This window comes from Triticum aestivum, chromosome 7D (assembly GCF_018294505.1).
Source record: "Triticum aestivum cultivar Chinese Spring chromosome 7D, IWGSC CS RefSeq v2.1, whole genome shotgun sequence".
Lineage (NCBI taxonomy): Eukaryota > Viridiplantae > Streptophyta > Magnoliopsida > Poales > Poaceae > Triticum > Triticum aestivum.
The window spans coordinates 53,272,355-53,287,794 of NC_057814.1; the positions used below are offsets into that span (position 1 = coordinate 53,272,355).

The window sequence follows — 15,440 nt, forward strand, 5'->3', positions numbered from 1 at the left end:
GTTTATCTCCATGCAGGACAAACATTTGCTTCATTCCCGGTGTCTCCAATTCATATGTGTTCTCAACTTCATTTTGATTTTCTGGCAATCCATCCTCTCTTAAGTTTCTGCCGATCAATACAGCCTATTTATTATAGTAAACTACTCAAATCAAATAATTTTGATGTAGAAACTGCATGGATGTAGGAGAGGTGTTTCATGCCGCTACTAACTCAAGTGAAGATGGAGTAGTATATATAGAGGAAGGGAAAGGATTGTATCTACACATCTTGAAGGTGGGTGGGACATCTATTAGCCTTGTTTCCACCTTACTAAATTCTAACAACACATTTATCCTTGGTCATGTGATGTGCTGAAATTACTTTTCAACTTTCAAGCCTCCTTATGGTCTTTGTCTTTTCGTCCATCTCAGGTTTGGTATGTAGTAAAGTACTTTTACAATCAGGTGATCTGCACGCCAAGTAGTTGTCCAATCATACTATATTTTTTATTTCCAAGGGGCAGAAACACCCCAACGAAGATATTAGACATTTCCTAGTGAAAATGAGATCAATTTTCATAGGCTAATATAACAAAATTCAATACATATTGCCTGTCATGATGAAACGAACAACTATACAATGGTTATGTGATACTTGTGTCAAATTTCCATTGACTTACTGTGCATATCTAGATGCCAATCATAGATACTTGATGCCAACCCTATCGCCTCTCCTTCCAATTATCGCCCAACCTAGATGCCAATCATAGATACTTGTGTCAAATTGCCATTGACTTATTGTGATTATGTTTGCAATGGTGAACACCAATGTACCAAACATGTATTCTAAATCCTGTTATGGCGCGTCTGGACGGAGAGAGATCGTCGCTGTCTAAAGAAGAGAGAAGTGCATATTTCAACCCTGAACTCTAGCCCTAGTCTAATCTACAACCCCGAACTCTAAAACCGTCTAGGATTCAACCCTGAACTATCAAAACTGTCTAAGATTCAACCCTGAGCCTGGTTTTGACCCTGTTGACCGGTTTTGACCCGTTGACCGTCCAGTCAGCGTGCCACATCAGCGATACTGTTTCATAGTACTGTTCATAAATATGGAGTTTTCACAAAACTCTGAAATTCATTTTCTGGAAAAAAAAATCCCCCGAAAAATCTGGAAAAAAAAGGCATTGTAAACAGTGCTTTTCAGGAATTTTTTCCCCAGAAAATGGAACTTTCAATATTTTGGGAAAATTCCAGTGTTATGAACAGTACCACTGTTCGCTGTTCATGCTTCCCTTTTTTGGGAATTTTTTCCAGAAAATGAAACTTTCAATTTGTTTGGGAAAATTCCAGATTAGAACAGTACCGCTGTGCCCTGTTCATAATTCCAGTTTGTTTATTTTTGGATTTTTGGAAAAAAAATCCAGTGAAACTTTCATTTTTTTGGGAAAATTCCAGATTATGAACAGTGCTATGAATAGTATTGCTGACGTGGCACACTGACCGGACGGTCAATGGGTCAAAACCAGGCTGAGGGTTGAATCTTATATGGTTTTGATAGTTGAGGGTTGAATCTTAGACGGTTTTAGAGATCGCGGTTGTAGATTAGACTAGGGCTAGAGTTCAGGGTTGAAATATGCACTTCTCTCTCTAAAGAACAGCTCACCCAACTAGCAACCAAGAAAATCTACCAGCCCGAGTTCGCACAGATGGACAGTGCTGATAAGAAGGACAAGGAGCGTCCCGGGAAGACTAGAGCGGACGACGCTTAGTACGACAGTGATGCTACGATCAAGATGACGGAGGAAGAGATCGATCTCACTTGCAAACAGTTTACATGGATCAGTAGCTAGGTCAGGAGAAGTACTTTAGGAGAGGAGAGCAAGGACTGTGTATCAGTGAGCATGGTATGGCCGGTAGTAATCGTAACACACTTATTATCACTGAGTTTTTTTTGAACTGGCCAGCAAATTGCTGGTTTTCATTAGCTTAGCAGAAGAGAGCGACAAAGGTGTTTGACCAAGCGATCGGTGGCTGGAGAAAAAGAGCAGCAAAACTAAAACGAAAAATGTGGGGTATCAGTCTGATCTCTCACGGTACATGCCCAAAAGGTACTCTAAGCATGAAGCTCCCGCAATCCTCCATTGCTCCATGTCGGAGCGGCAGAAACTGATGATGTTGTCCGTGCTTGGTGTCTTTCCTTTGAATATGGAGTTGTTCCTCTCCATCCAGATTCACCAGCTGATGAGTGCGATCATGGATTTAGTGCCTCTCCGGGCTGTCGGGGCCGCAACGTCGATGGCCATCTTGACCTTGGCAGAGGTTGTTGGTCCTTCCTTCCATACGCTGGGGTGCAAGGTGGAGCAGCCCACCCATGTCGCCACTATGCTCCACACATGCATGGTCGTCGGGCAGTCCCAGATGAGGTGCACCGAGCTCTTGAGGTTGCGCATGCATGGGCAGAAATATCCGTTTGGCCATCCGCGCCGTTGTAGCCTGTCATTGCACCACAACCGGTTCAGGTGGAGCAGCCACATGAACATCTTGTTCTTGCCCGCCGCGCCCACACCTTCCAGATGATCTTCTTGAAGCAACAGGTGTTGTTTCCGTCCAGCTGGACCTTTTATGCCGAGCTGGTGGAGTAGCGGCCCGAGCCGGTGAGGTTCCATGAGATGGTGTCTCGAGTGTGCTGATCCAGCACCGGCGCCGCTGCCCGGAGCTCCCTTGCCAGCATAGTGGCCTACTGTACGATGCCCTCCACGTCGCTGTGCCTTAGGTCAAGGATCGACCTGCCCCCCTGCAGTGCAACCCACACCGTTCTGTTCTTCCTGGTAGAGTGGTTGAACAACAAGGGGTAGGCATCGCGCAGCGGGCGTCCCTCGAGCCAGCTGCAGTGCCAAAAGGTCATCGTGTCACCATTGCCGATGGTGACCGTCGTTGATGCCATGAAGAGGGCTCGATCGCCGTCGTCGTAGGGCGTGCCGGTGCCCACCCATGGTCCTGCTGGCTGTTGCAAGCTCCACCAGAGCCATCTTAGCCGCAGAGCGTGCGCAAAGCGCGGTAGGTCATGGATGCCAAGGCCACCACTACTTTCTGGCTCCGTAATGAGCCTCCAAGCCACCTTGCATTTCCCTCCTGATACCTCCTCATCTTGCGCGCAGAGGAAACAACGACGCGCCTTGTCGATGTCTTTGAAGAACTTCTTGGGCACCCCGCAGGACAGTGAGTGCAAAGGTTTGCATGGCCGAGAGGACACATCACACCAACACACGCCGTCCGGCTAGTGGCATGAGCCTGCCCTTCCACCCAGCCAACCACTTGCGAATTCTGTCAAGTATGAACCAGCCTAGTCCTGCCTATCGTGACAGGGAGGCCAAGATATCTGATTGGGAAGCCTGCCGTCTGCCCGCCAAAATTCAAAAGGACGTCGCCGAGGTCTACGTCGTCGTAGCATATGGGGACCACAGATAATTTTGGTGGGTTGACACGCAGCCCCGGGGCCTCAACGAAGAGCTTGAGGACCTCTATCAGTGCGTCGATCTCCTCCCGGGATGTGTTCGCGAAGATGATGGCGTCGTCGGCGTACAAGCTGACCCGTAGCCTTGCCGCGCTGCCCGGTATTGGCTGCAGGAACCCCGCACGCGCTGCCCGTACTAGCAGCCGATCCAGCGGGTCAGTCGCGATGATGAAGAGGAGGGGCGAGAGGGGGTCCCCCTGTCGCAACCCGCAATAGTGGAAGATGATCTCGCCGGGGGTGCCGCTCAGCAGGCAGGCCGATGCAGAGGTTGACAGCAGGGAAGAGATCTAGTTTCTCCAGTGCGCACTGAATCCAAGCCGCTGTATCAGCTCGAGTAGATATTCCCATGATACACTATCTAAGGCCTTGGCTATGTCTAGTTTCAGAAGGAGCACCGGGGTTTTGCTGCGGTGCAGAGCTCTGACAGTGTTCTGCACGTACAGAAAGTTGTCCTGAATGCACTTGTTCTTCTGGAAGACAGTCGGGGCCGGCGAGATGATCTGATTTACTACCGTGGCGAGGCGCCTAGAGAGCACTTTAGCGACCAGCTTCGCGACGGAGTGTATCAGGTTGATGGGTCGGTAGTCACCAACAGTGGTGGCCCCTTCCTTCTTGGGCAGCAGGACGATCATCACTAGGTTCACGTTGCTGAAGTCCCCCCTAGCAAGCCTGTAGAAGTGGTCGAAGACGGCCATGACATTGGTCTTGATTGTGCCCTAGCAGGCCTAGAAGAACGTGCCCGAGAAGCCGTCAGGGCCCGGCGCCTTCTCCACCGGCGATGCCACGATCGCCTCCCATACCTCCGCTTCTGAGAAAGGGTTGTCCAATCCCTCGTTCTGTATTCGTGGCAGCTCAATGGCATCCCAGTTTAGAGTCCGTCCCCTTGTACGCACCGTGTCCAGCAGCCCTGTGAAGTGGTGGTGCACCACATCGGCCTTGTCGGTCATTTATCACTGAGTTTCAGTGGAGTTTGTGCCCTGTTTTTGACCATGCCTCTTTTTTTTTTTTTTTTTTTTGCTGTTTCCGTCGGGGTTTTTTTGGTTCGGTGATTTTGATCGACTTTCTCAGGGTATCGTACCGTGCAGTCGGGTTTCTTGGTTGCATGGTGTCATTAGGTCCATTACCATCTGACCATGTCCACGTAAAACTCGTTAATTCTTTTGTGTTGCACCTTCTGCACTAATCAACTAGAGTTTTTCTCCTTTTTCTTCCCTACTTCTAAAGTTTTGAGTTGGTGGTCATCCCTTCACTTTCAATGCAACACCTCCTCTCCAACCAGACTGACAGCTGACACACAACCAAAGCATACTAGAAGAACGCCCGTGCGTTGCTATGAGCTACAATGCAAATAAATGATTAAGGCCGTTTTCAAGTCGGCGACTCATTTCTCCCTCATATGTGCAGGCTACTTCGGACGTCAAATAGGTGTCCAGCGGGCTTCCCAAAATTCAATCATCTAGACAGTCCAGGCTCCCCCAAATATATCCCATATGTGTCATGTTATCTTCAACATGCCGTCCCAATATAAAAACCCCACCCCACGACGCTATTGGAAATATGCCCTAGAGGCTATAATATTGTATTATTATATTTTTATTTTCATAATTAAGAGTTTATATTTTATGTTATAACTGCTATGATTCTGGAATATGTGATTCGGTGAAAAACTCTTATGCACGCGTGAGATGATAAACGGTAAAATATAGGTTCCGGGTCTTGCCTCTAAGACTGGCTCAAGTGTTGTTGGTGATCATGTTTTCTCGATCTTAGGATATCATTAAGTGTAAAGACAATCATGAAAGAACATTGAGAGTATGACGTTAGAAGAACGATCGTATTGAAAACCCAATTTTGTTTGTTATACTTTGAGATAATATCATATGAAATCAATTGTTATAACATAGAGCGTTAGCATGTGTTTTACTTTCTCAGACCATGACAGTATCTTAGTCACTTCCTACTGTACGGTGGACTTTGGGGTTGCTCAAACGTCATATGTAACTAGGTGATTATAACGACAACTTACAGGTTCATCAAATTTTTTGACAAGGGAATAGAAAGACTTGAGGAACAACACTTATCACAAGAAAAAGGCTCGCGCCGTGCTTTATATATAAAGCACTGACCACAACAACCATCCGGATACAAACACGACACCACCACACTCTAGGCTAGATACATAGATGTTGAAGCTTTTACATCCAGATACCACCAAGCAAACGAAAGATAAGCAACAAAGCACCACTTGAGGTAAATGAAGCATAGCCGAACATCGACTAGCCGAGGCCTCCAAAGCGGTGCTTTCATGAAGGACACGACACCAGAGCGCCGTCACCGCCCGATCGAATTGATTTGGGATTTCACCCGGAGTGTCTCGGAGAGGATCGAGTAGCCGCGACGATGCCTTTAGGAAGGAGGCGACGCCCACGGGCACCGTTACCGGGTTTTCACACCAGTTCGCATGATCCAACACCGAAACAGGTACGGGCACGGCCGTACCACCACCACCGACCGTCGATCATCAGCCACCACGCCGCCCTCATGGCCATGATAGCTGGCCAGCATCCGAGCCATGGGCTCCGCCCACAAGCACTATGGCAACCACCACCAGGGCCGCCTCCCCGCATCCACGACCAACCCGCCATCCTCGACACGAACCACCGCGCCGCCGCTTGGCAAAGGAGAAAGGCCGCTCCTTTCCACCCCAAAGCACACCCGTGGCAAGGCCGGAGTGTTCCGAGTAAAGGAATGGAGAGAGTCGCACCACCGCCGCTGCACCGCCCCCTCCACCAGTCGAGGACCATGGTAGAGGAAGCCGCCCGCAGCCCAAGCCAACCGAGGCCCGTGCCGCTGCACGGTCCGGCTAGGCCCAACGCCCCTGAACCGGTCGCCACCCGCGCCGGCACCTTGCAGCACGCAACAGGAACCACCACTGCCACGCCACCAGCTCCACCAGCACATGCAACGGCATAGCAGCTCGCCCGTGACCCAGGCCGGACACAGCCCCGCAGCACGACGAGCCGCCGGCGCCAGATCGGCCAGATCTGGCCGGGACCGTCTCTCACGTGGCCACGTGAAGAAGACGCCACCCGCAGCCGCCGCACCGCCTGCGGGCTCCTAGGGCATCACCACGCCGCCACCAGAGGTCCGCGCCGCCGCCCCAACAGCCCGCCGTCGCGCCGCACGCAACCCAGCGCCTCTGCCCGCCAAGCCGTCGCGCGCCAGCCTCGAGGGCGAGCAGAGGAGAAAGAGAGGCCCCACCGCCGCCGACGTCGGCCGGGCTTTGCCCGTCGGTGGTGGCGGGGGGGGGGGGGTCGACCGAAGGAGGAAGGGGGGGGGATGGGCGGCAAGGGTTTCCCCCGGACGCTTGCGGGAGCGTCATGGAAGGGAGGGGGAGAGAGACGGGTCAACTTCCGAACAACACTTATCAAGGTAAAAAAGAAAGGCTTGAGGAACAATACTAGGAACCAGTAGAGACCCATGAATGAATCTTCCGCGACTGGTGCAGAAATGGACAATTCTTGACAAATTTCCGCGGAGTTTAGGGAATGCGCCATTTATAAGCCCACTTATTGGGCTAACAGTTCAAGAATGGTTTTTACCAGGAAAATGAACTATCGAGCTACTAAGGCCTTGTACAATGCTAGGTGCTTAGGGGGATGTTTAGAAAAATAAACCGAATTTTTTAAAGCACCGGTGCTTATTTTTATAGGAGAGACGCCTAACTAAGCGTCCACCATGTACAAGCACCGGTGCTTAGAGAACGTCTGGTTTATTTCTCTAAGCACCTCCCCTAAGCACCTTGCATTGTACAAGGCCTAAACGGGCCTTGCGGCGCCATTTACATCCCAAGCAGAGTTCCTGTAAAATTCACGCGTTCCAAACAGACCACGAAGACGGCACAACAAGCCGACCGGAGAAATTCAGGCCATTCCAGCATCAGGATTGTGATGAAGTTCTTCTTCACCCAACAAAGTGTTTCGTTTGGGTATGTGTTACGCCAGCAACAGCAGGCTCAGGCAACTCAATGGGAATGCACAACAAACTAGTAGCAACGAGGACTTAAGTTTAGTTCCCACATTCGGTACATGATACAGCAAACATAATGAACTGAAACATCCGGCAAATCATCGAATTAACAACATCCTAACTTACAACATTATAAGCTCATAAACCCCAGCTTCTCGACTAAGTAAGGCTGATGGGTACCAGTACCACTGACTAAGTAAGCACACAACAACCCCCCAATTCAAGCTCAAACTGGCTAGCATTGCCATGGGGCCGCACGGCACGGTGGTTTTTGGTTGCTTCAATTTTTGGCAGCTTCATGTTCCACTTCGTCCCAGCGGTATATGCTGCCATCCTCGCCGCAGGCAAGGATCGTGCTGAAGAATGGAAGAAAAGAAGAGGAGTGACACACAATTCTTACGCGCCAACACCAAAACCAGACTTCAAAGAAGAAAAACTATGATGGATGCACATAGCACAGATGAGAGGCTACATCCATAAAAGTACAGGATATAAATAAATAAATACTAGAGAGATACTACTGGATCAGAGATGGCGAACGGAATATGGTGATGTACCTTCCATCAAACGACACTGCAGTCTGCCTTATTGTCATTTTGCATTGCGGACTACTCAGCCTGGAAATTATCAGTGTGTACATGCAGGAACATACAAGTTAGTAGCTAGCACCACCACAACATGCAGAGGAGAAATTGGGAATAGCTGAACTTGCTTGGTTAAACTTACATGGTCATTAGCTCAGGAGGGCACGTCTGCACATCCCACACATAGATTTTGCCTTCACGGTTGCCTGTTTACGAGCAAACGATTAACCACAAGAGTTATACATTTTGAATTTCATCTAACCCTGATCGGGTGCATGTAGATGAGTTTGTTTACGAGCAAACGATTAGCCACGAGCATGTTTTCTACAAATTTCAGTTTTTCACATGTACAAGTACGGCCATCCTCAGAAACTTGTTGACAATCACATAAGTACAATACAGAAATATGTCCGCAGATAATAATTTCAATATAAAGTGTTACCTATTGCTAATTGATTGAAGTGAAAATCACATGAGAATTTGATACACCAAATGTCACAATCGGGCACAGGGTACTTCTGAAGAACATCAATGCTGCCCTGCATATGGAATGAAGAATCACTTCAGATGAAGGCACACAGTATGGCCGGCATCACTTTTATAAACAAAGGAGCACAACCAGAACTAGTTTGGATCAGTACAAAAGTATAAATTGTTAAGCCCTATAGTTCTTTAAAAGTAAAACTGCATCACCTCGCTGGCACCGTGCTCTTTTGTTTTTGGCTCCCACAGAACAATTTCATTATCAACACTCTGCAAGTTCAAGGCGAAGCAGATCAGATGTTCTCATCCTTCAGGAAATAATGAAATCAGCATTTAAAAACAGGTGGCAACACTAATCTTTGATATAAAAAAAGACTGTAAAGTATGATATTACAGGTTTCAGGTATAGTCTGAAATTTTGCACCAGTATTCCAGTAAGCATTCTAACATTGTGTTCACACTAATTCGTCTCTCCTACAAAAACGAGCAATTTACCTTCGACAGGATGAAGTCACCAAGCCACCTAGTACAGTCAACATAGTTAGAATGCACCACGCAAGTCATAAGCTGAAAGGGGATAGATCAGCACGATGCTGAGAGGGTTAAGAACAATACTAAAAGTTTGCATAATAACAGGTTCAAAGATGAGAGATACTTAACATACCGGAAATTGGACAACTTTTGTTGGAAATTTTGATGGAAGGTCAGTCCATGTAAAGGATTTCTTCACGTATGGCGAAAATTCTATGACAACATTAAGAAACCATGTCAGTGATCAGCAGTAATAAAATGTAAATACTCCCTCTGTCCTGTAATGTAGGACGTTTTTGCAAACTAACATAGCTTGCAAAAACATCTTACATTATGGGACGGAGGGAGTAGGAAGCAAGATTGATGAAATGGTTCGCTAACCTTTCATTGACCAGATTTTCACAGTATTATCGATGCCACAACTGGCAATTTGGTGCATATCAGAAGGGTGGAAGTCCTGATATAACGGGAGTATGAATGAAAGGACAGTTAGTGCCGAGATAACATGTTTTATTTTTCAGTGATACGAACTAAAATTTGATCCACTCAATAATGCCAGTAGCTGGAAGACAGCTATATTTAGAGTGTGTTCGGATTTAGCCCAAGATAGCCTTGCCAAATATTTGGCTAGCTATAATTTTGGTGTAGATTTTGCTAGCCCATGATTTGTCCAACATTGGTAAGAAAACTGAACTAGGGTGGCCAAACGAGCATTGGCATGCCAGAAAATTGGCCATGATCCTAACAAAGACCAAGTTTTTTATTATGAACAAAATATTGGTAGGGTAGCTTTTGGCCACAATCCAAACATATCTTCGGGCAGCGAAGTGAGTGGAAATAGAAAACAATGTCACTAGCCAGGTAGGTGTAACTTACAACACTCAATACATCATGACGGTGACCTCCTGTTCCAGCAAAAATCAAGATGCAGATCCCTGTATGGACATTCCATAGCCTAACAGACTCGTCCTATATAAGGCCATATATATAAACTGCATCAGAAAGGTAAAAGGCATAGGTATATCCAGCACCACACCAGGTTATTTGCCAACCTTGCTTGCAGAACTGAAGAGCGAAGGCTTCAACGGTTGAGTTCTTATCTCATTTATTGAACCACCATGGCCAATAAGACTCTGCATGATTTGTAAGACGAAATAAGAAACTTACTCCACGTTCGTAATCATTAGTTTAGGATATTGAATCGTCATATATATGCCCAGTTTCATTACTACCTCAGAAGAATAGATCTGCTAGGTTGTGCATGTTTTCACCATGCTAGAGCCTAGACGTACTAAAGTATTTGACATCTACAATCTCTTTTGGAGAAAAATAAGCTACTGCATAGCAGAAACATAACTTTTCCTAAAAATCCAAATCATCATCTCGAATGGACAATACAGGGAAACCAACAATTATCAAATAAGCAACTGTTTTCAGAAAGGACATCAAATAAGCAGCTGAATAGTAGATTGATGCAAGTGAAAGTGTGAAACTTCATACATATTGGCCACAATAACGAAGTAGAAAACTCTGGCACTATTATACCTTAAACAACTTCCCGGTGGCACAGTTGATGACCCGAATGACCCTATTGCTTCCTGCTGCCACTAGCAGTGGTGTGCCGGCAAGGTCAGAAGCCCAGCTCAGAGTGTAGAATGACTGAGCATCCTGAGATAAGATGCAGACCTCATCAGCCTCAGAGATAGTACAACTAATATGAGAAACTGAAGATTCTAGAGATTGCAATGGAGCTTACGTCCGCATCAATGTATGCTTGCAGAACAGCCAAGTTACCGTCGGGGAGGCCACGGTACGTCGTCACCTGCAAGATCAACACGATTAAGAACATACCCAAATCTAAAGACAGAGCAAAGATCGAGCGAGCGGGCAACCACAAAAGGCTTACACGATTGCCGCCGGCGGTGGCGAAGACGTCGTAGTAGCGGGCGTCGACGAAGTTGAAGCCGATGGCGTGGAGCGGATGCTTGCCCTCAGTGTGCTTGCTGCAGAGCTTGAACTCCCGGCTCCCGCTGGGCACCAGCGACCCCACCGCCGCCTCGCACCCTAACCCCTGCACCGGGACCAGCCTCGTGATGGGCGCCGGGAGAGGCTGGGGCTCTGGCGCCTCCTCCTCCTCCACCGCCGCCTTCCCCTTCCCCTTCCCCCTACCCTTCCTCTCGGCCGGCGCTTTCGTGGCAGCGGCGGCGGGGGCTTGGGCGGGTGGGATGGGGCGGCGCTGTGACCTCCGGCGCGTGTCGACCTCAGGCGTTGTCGTCGCGCTTCAGAGTTGAGAGATTTGGGGTTTAAGCACCGCGTGGAAATCAGATTTACATTTTCTTCTTACGAAAATCAAATTAGGAAAGAATCAAGTGGATACTACAAAACTTTGCTGTATCAATAAAAGCAATTAAACGGGCACCTGCAGTTTACACTTGGATTTACATCTTCCATTTTTGGCAAACCTTTAATGTAGTACAGTAATTGGGTTTTCAAATTGCAAATAGGGACACGAGTATATCAATAGCAAACATTTAATTATATACGTACACAGGTTACAACTGGATTTGTACTGTAACTCAGATGGGGCTACTGCATTCTGCAACCGGATTCACATCCATTCGCAGCAAAAAAAAAATTACATCCAAATCTTTCTTTTTCACAGAACTGAACAATTGTTCAACAAGTTGATATACCTGGATTTTGCTTCAACTTCACTTAAAAAGTTGAGTAATCAAATTTCCCACTGTGAGGAAAATCACTCATACTAAAGTAAAATATGTTTTTTTGAAAATAACCTGATATACTAAAACTATTTGTGTTATCAATGACGATAAACCACATACCATAACTAGATTGGGAACCAAAGGAACTATATAACATAGATCTGAAAATAAAATTTACTTTGATTTAGTAATAAAAAAATGTTTGGAGTAACAATATTTTTCGTGTACCACTTACTTGCCATTGGACCCCATCAGCGGCGTCACATCGTTCGGGGTGCTCATGCCGTAGCAAGTAGTTGGACTAAGGGGCCTTGGTAAGATGCCTAAGGTGTAGTTGTGTGGGGTTTTCTAGATAGTTGTCTAGACAACGAGACTAAACATGTACAGTATGTTTGACATGCTTTGTCGGATATGGAAGAAAGCGTCGATTTTCCTTCAGGGGAGTCTCAGATCCACATGTGCGGCTGTAACCACAAAGCAAAGATGGTCAAAGTTGAATAAGGCAATGAGATGTCACCGTTCGATGAAATCGGGTAAGTGTTAAGGTGCGATAACAACAAGACAACCGGAGAGGAGGAACACGAGGAAGATAATGGATACCTGTAGTGAAGGATGTTGGCGGCGGCGGCAGCGGATGGAATGAATTGTATGTTGTGGTGTATGTTTGTGTTTATATAACTGAAATTTAGGGTTTCAGAACTAGCTGATCAAAATATGTGTTCATGGGCCTGTTATTTTCATGGGCCTACCTGTTACTTGGGCCCAACACCTTATAGAATGTTGTGGAATGAAACCATGGATTTTTCATCATCTATAAAGGTCATTTCGATAAATAGAAACTGGATTAAACTCCCATTGATTGCACTACCCTAATCTGATAAGGATTATACAAGTAGCTAGATCTCTAAAAGTACTCGTTAAACTTTGGCGTGCATCTAGTCCCTACATTGAAGTTATTCACTACTTTTTGTATTTGTAGCTTACTAGCCGAAGGCACGTGCTTTGCACGTGGGCATTATTAATTAAATATCTTCAGATGAACAAGAAGCAATTCAGATACTTACCTGGACGGGGTCGACGGGTGATCAGGAAGATCCGTGGCCTAGGCTAGTGGCCCACATTGCACATGGTGGGTGTGCTGCAATACAAACTGAGCACTTTCTACATCAATTGTTTTATCTTTGCAACCTCGTGCCGAGTTACAACGTCCTAACAAATTCCCACTTTCTTAAATTGCCAAAAATATGTCATATAATTTAGGTTGTTAGTTACTTTACAAACTTTACAATGTTCAGATATATTTCCACTTTCTTAAATTGCGAAAAATATCTCACATAATTTTGGTTAGTAGTTTTACAAACCTGCAGACTTGCAGTCAATATTCACAAAGTGGCAGTTCACATCATGGGATCATATTATGTTTAGAAAATGATCACCACTTCCCCGGAAAAACAAAAGAGAAAGAAAATGATCACATCCATGCATTTTACTCCCTTCGTTCCTAAATATAAGTCTTTTAAGTCCTTCATTTCGAAAAAAGTAAGTCTTTTAAGAGATCACAGTATAGACTACACACGAAGCAAAATGAGTGAACATATACTCTAAAAGGGGTCTATATACATCTGAATGTAGTCTTTATAGTGGAATCTCTAAAAAAAGACTTATATTTAGGGACGAGAGAAGTATATGTCTTTTTAGTGATTCCACTATGGACTATGGCCCTGTTTGGTTCGGCTGTGGATTTCTAAAAGCAGCTGTGAAAAATGTGTTGTGGAAAAAAAGTTGTGGAAAACCTGATGTGAAAAAGATGTAGGTCATTTGACAAACCATCTGATACAGCTTTTTCAGATTTTGGCCCGCAGCGGAATCAGATTTTGAAAAGCACGTCCTGGGTTGCTTCCGGTTTTGGTTCAGATTTTTGCAGCGAATTTCTGAAATCGGATTCTGCTAGGTTCGCCCTTTGGTTCAGATTCTGCTGCGCGGCAGCGGAATCCGTCGATAAAAGCTGAACCAAACAGGGCCTATATCTATATATACGAAGCAAAATAAATGAATCTACACTCTAAAATGCATCTATATACATCTGTATGTGATACATAGTGGAATCTCTGCAAAGACTTACATTTAGAAACGGAACGGTGGCAGTACATCACTTGGACATAGATGGAATGCAACTAGGCAAGAATTATTAAAGGTCGCATATCCAAAAACAATTGCCAAAAAATGTATGTATGTTCACATATACTCCCTCCGTTTCTAAATATAAGTCTTTTTAAAGGTTTCACTAGGGAACTACATACGGATGTATATAGACATATTTTAAAGTTTAGATTCACTCATTTTGCTTCGTATATAGCCATCTAGTGAAATGTCTAAAAAGACTTATATTTAGAAACGGAGGGAGTACGTGTATATGCATGGTAGCATATTTTTACGTGTGTGAACCGTGAAAAGTCTTGCCCCCCTCTCTCTCTCTTGACTTGCCTTCTGCCTTCCTGTCTCATCTGAAATACGATTTTTGGCTATTACTCAGTCATACGGGCCATGAAGCCTGACATTGGACCAGCTATAGCCACTCCATCCAGTTTTAAAAATGATAACACCATGTTCTCGAAAGAAAATCGCTAACACCAGGCCACATCACGCTGCTCGCAAAAAGAAAAAGAAAAAAAGGTCACGTCACGCTTCCTCTGCCGTCGAGCAGAGCACCTGCTTGCAGCCACAGTGCCACATCCTTTCACATCAATCAGATTCCGTCCCAGCACCTGACCCCCCGAACCCCGACTCAAGGGCAGCCATGGCTCCGGCGTAGCGCACGACCTCGCGCATCTGGCAGGGTTCCTCAGCAGGCACGGCGACGCTCGCATCCGGCCGCGCAGCAGACGTCAGCAGGTGCCACGCTCCACGCCTCCAAGGCTCCACCGTGATGGGGACCACCAATCCATTTGCTCCACACATCCACCCATCCAGGCAAAAGGAGGTTGGCAAGCATCGATTTACCAGAGGCTGGATTTTACTGTGGTTTGTGGAGTTTTCTAGAAGGAGCTAGTGCTGTTTTTGGATTGGCGGGAACACTGTGAGTAGCGAATCCTTGTAACATGAGCCGTTCGATCTAATAGATCCTACGGCTACAAGTGAATTGATTATGCTAGTGGCGGGTAAAATAGGTGAGGCCATGGTAGATTCAAATATTCAAAAGTTCGTGTACTATAGTAGTATATAAAGATATAAAGATATAAAGATAAAGAAAAGATGTATATAGTATAGAATGTACTATTAATCAACATAATTGATTTGTATATGGATTAGTGGTAGCACAAATCCTGCTTCAGACCTCCGTTTTCCAAACTGTTGATAAACTTCCAAGCTGGATATTCTGATTTACCCTAGAAACCTTCGTCAATTGTAACATCCTCCCTTCATGGATCTTGGAAGCTTTCTATTCCTGCACAAGTTATCAAACCGGTTAGCGTAGGATACGTGAATCGCGGTACTCCTTCCCCGAGTCTGGATTTCTGCCAAACAAAAAGAGCATCGAGCACGTCTTTGCCTGGTGTGACCCATGGATTTTCTCCTCGGTGACCTTGCAATGT

General features: G+C 46.0%; 1 protein-coding gene and 1 pseudogene across 1 annotated transcript; one reads left to right on the forward strand and one right to left on the reverse strand.

Annotated features, from left to right (window-relative positions):
* Window positions 1-7,806: 7,806 nt before the first annotated feature.
* Window positions 7,807-14,805, reverse strand: LOC123170765 (polycomb group protein FIE1-like). Its single transcript, XM_044588536.1, has 15 exons — window positions 14,613-14,805; window positions 14,332-14,351; window positions 11,031-11,255; window positions 10,881-10,946; window positions 10,670-10,792; window positions 10,177-10,257; window positions 10,001-10,093; window positions 9,506-9,581; window positions 9,258-9,337; window positions 9,089-9,160; window positions 8,804-8,863; window positions 8,553-8,649; window positions 8,253-8,316; window positions 8,084-8,143; window positions 7,807-7,882 (listed from the first exon to the last, which is right to left on the reverse strand). The coding sequence occupies exons 1-15, from the start codon at window positions 14,803-14,805 to the stop codon at window positions 7,807-7,809; spliced, it is 1,386 nt and encodes a 461-aa protein (XP_044444471.1).
* On the forward strand, window positions 12,904-13,054 carry LOC123171618 (uncharacterized; annotated as a pseudogene).
* Window positions 14,806-15,440: the final 635 nt, after the last annotated feature.

Coding starts and splice junctions, on each gene's coding strand:
- LOC123170765 (XM_044588536.1), bottom strand. CDS start 14,805: ATGTGTGGAGCAAATGGATTGGTGGTCCCCATCACGGTGGAGCCTTGG. Junction 10,094..10,176: donor TCTTCAGTTCTGCAAGCAAG/GTTGGCAAATAA, acceptor GGCCTTATATAG/GACGAGTCTGTTAGGCTATG. Junction 8,317..8,552: donor CTTCAATCAATTAGCAATAG/GTAACACTTTAT, acceptor GCTCGTAAACAG/GCAACCGTGAAGGCAAAATC.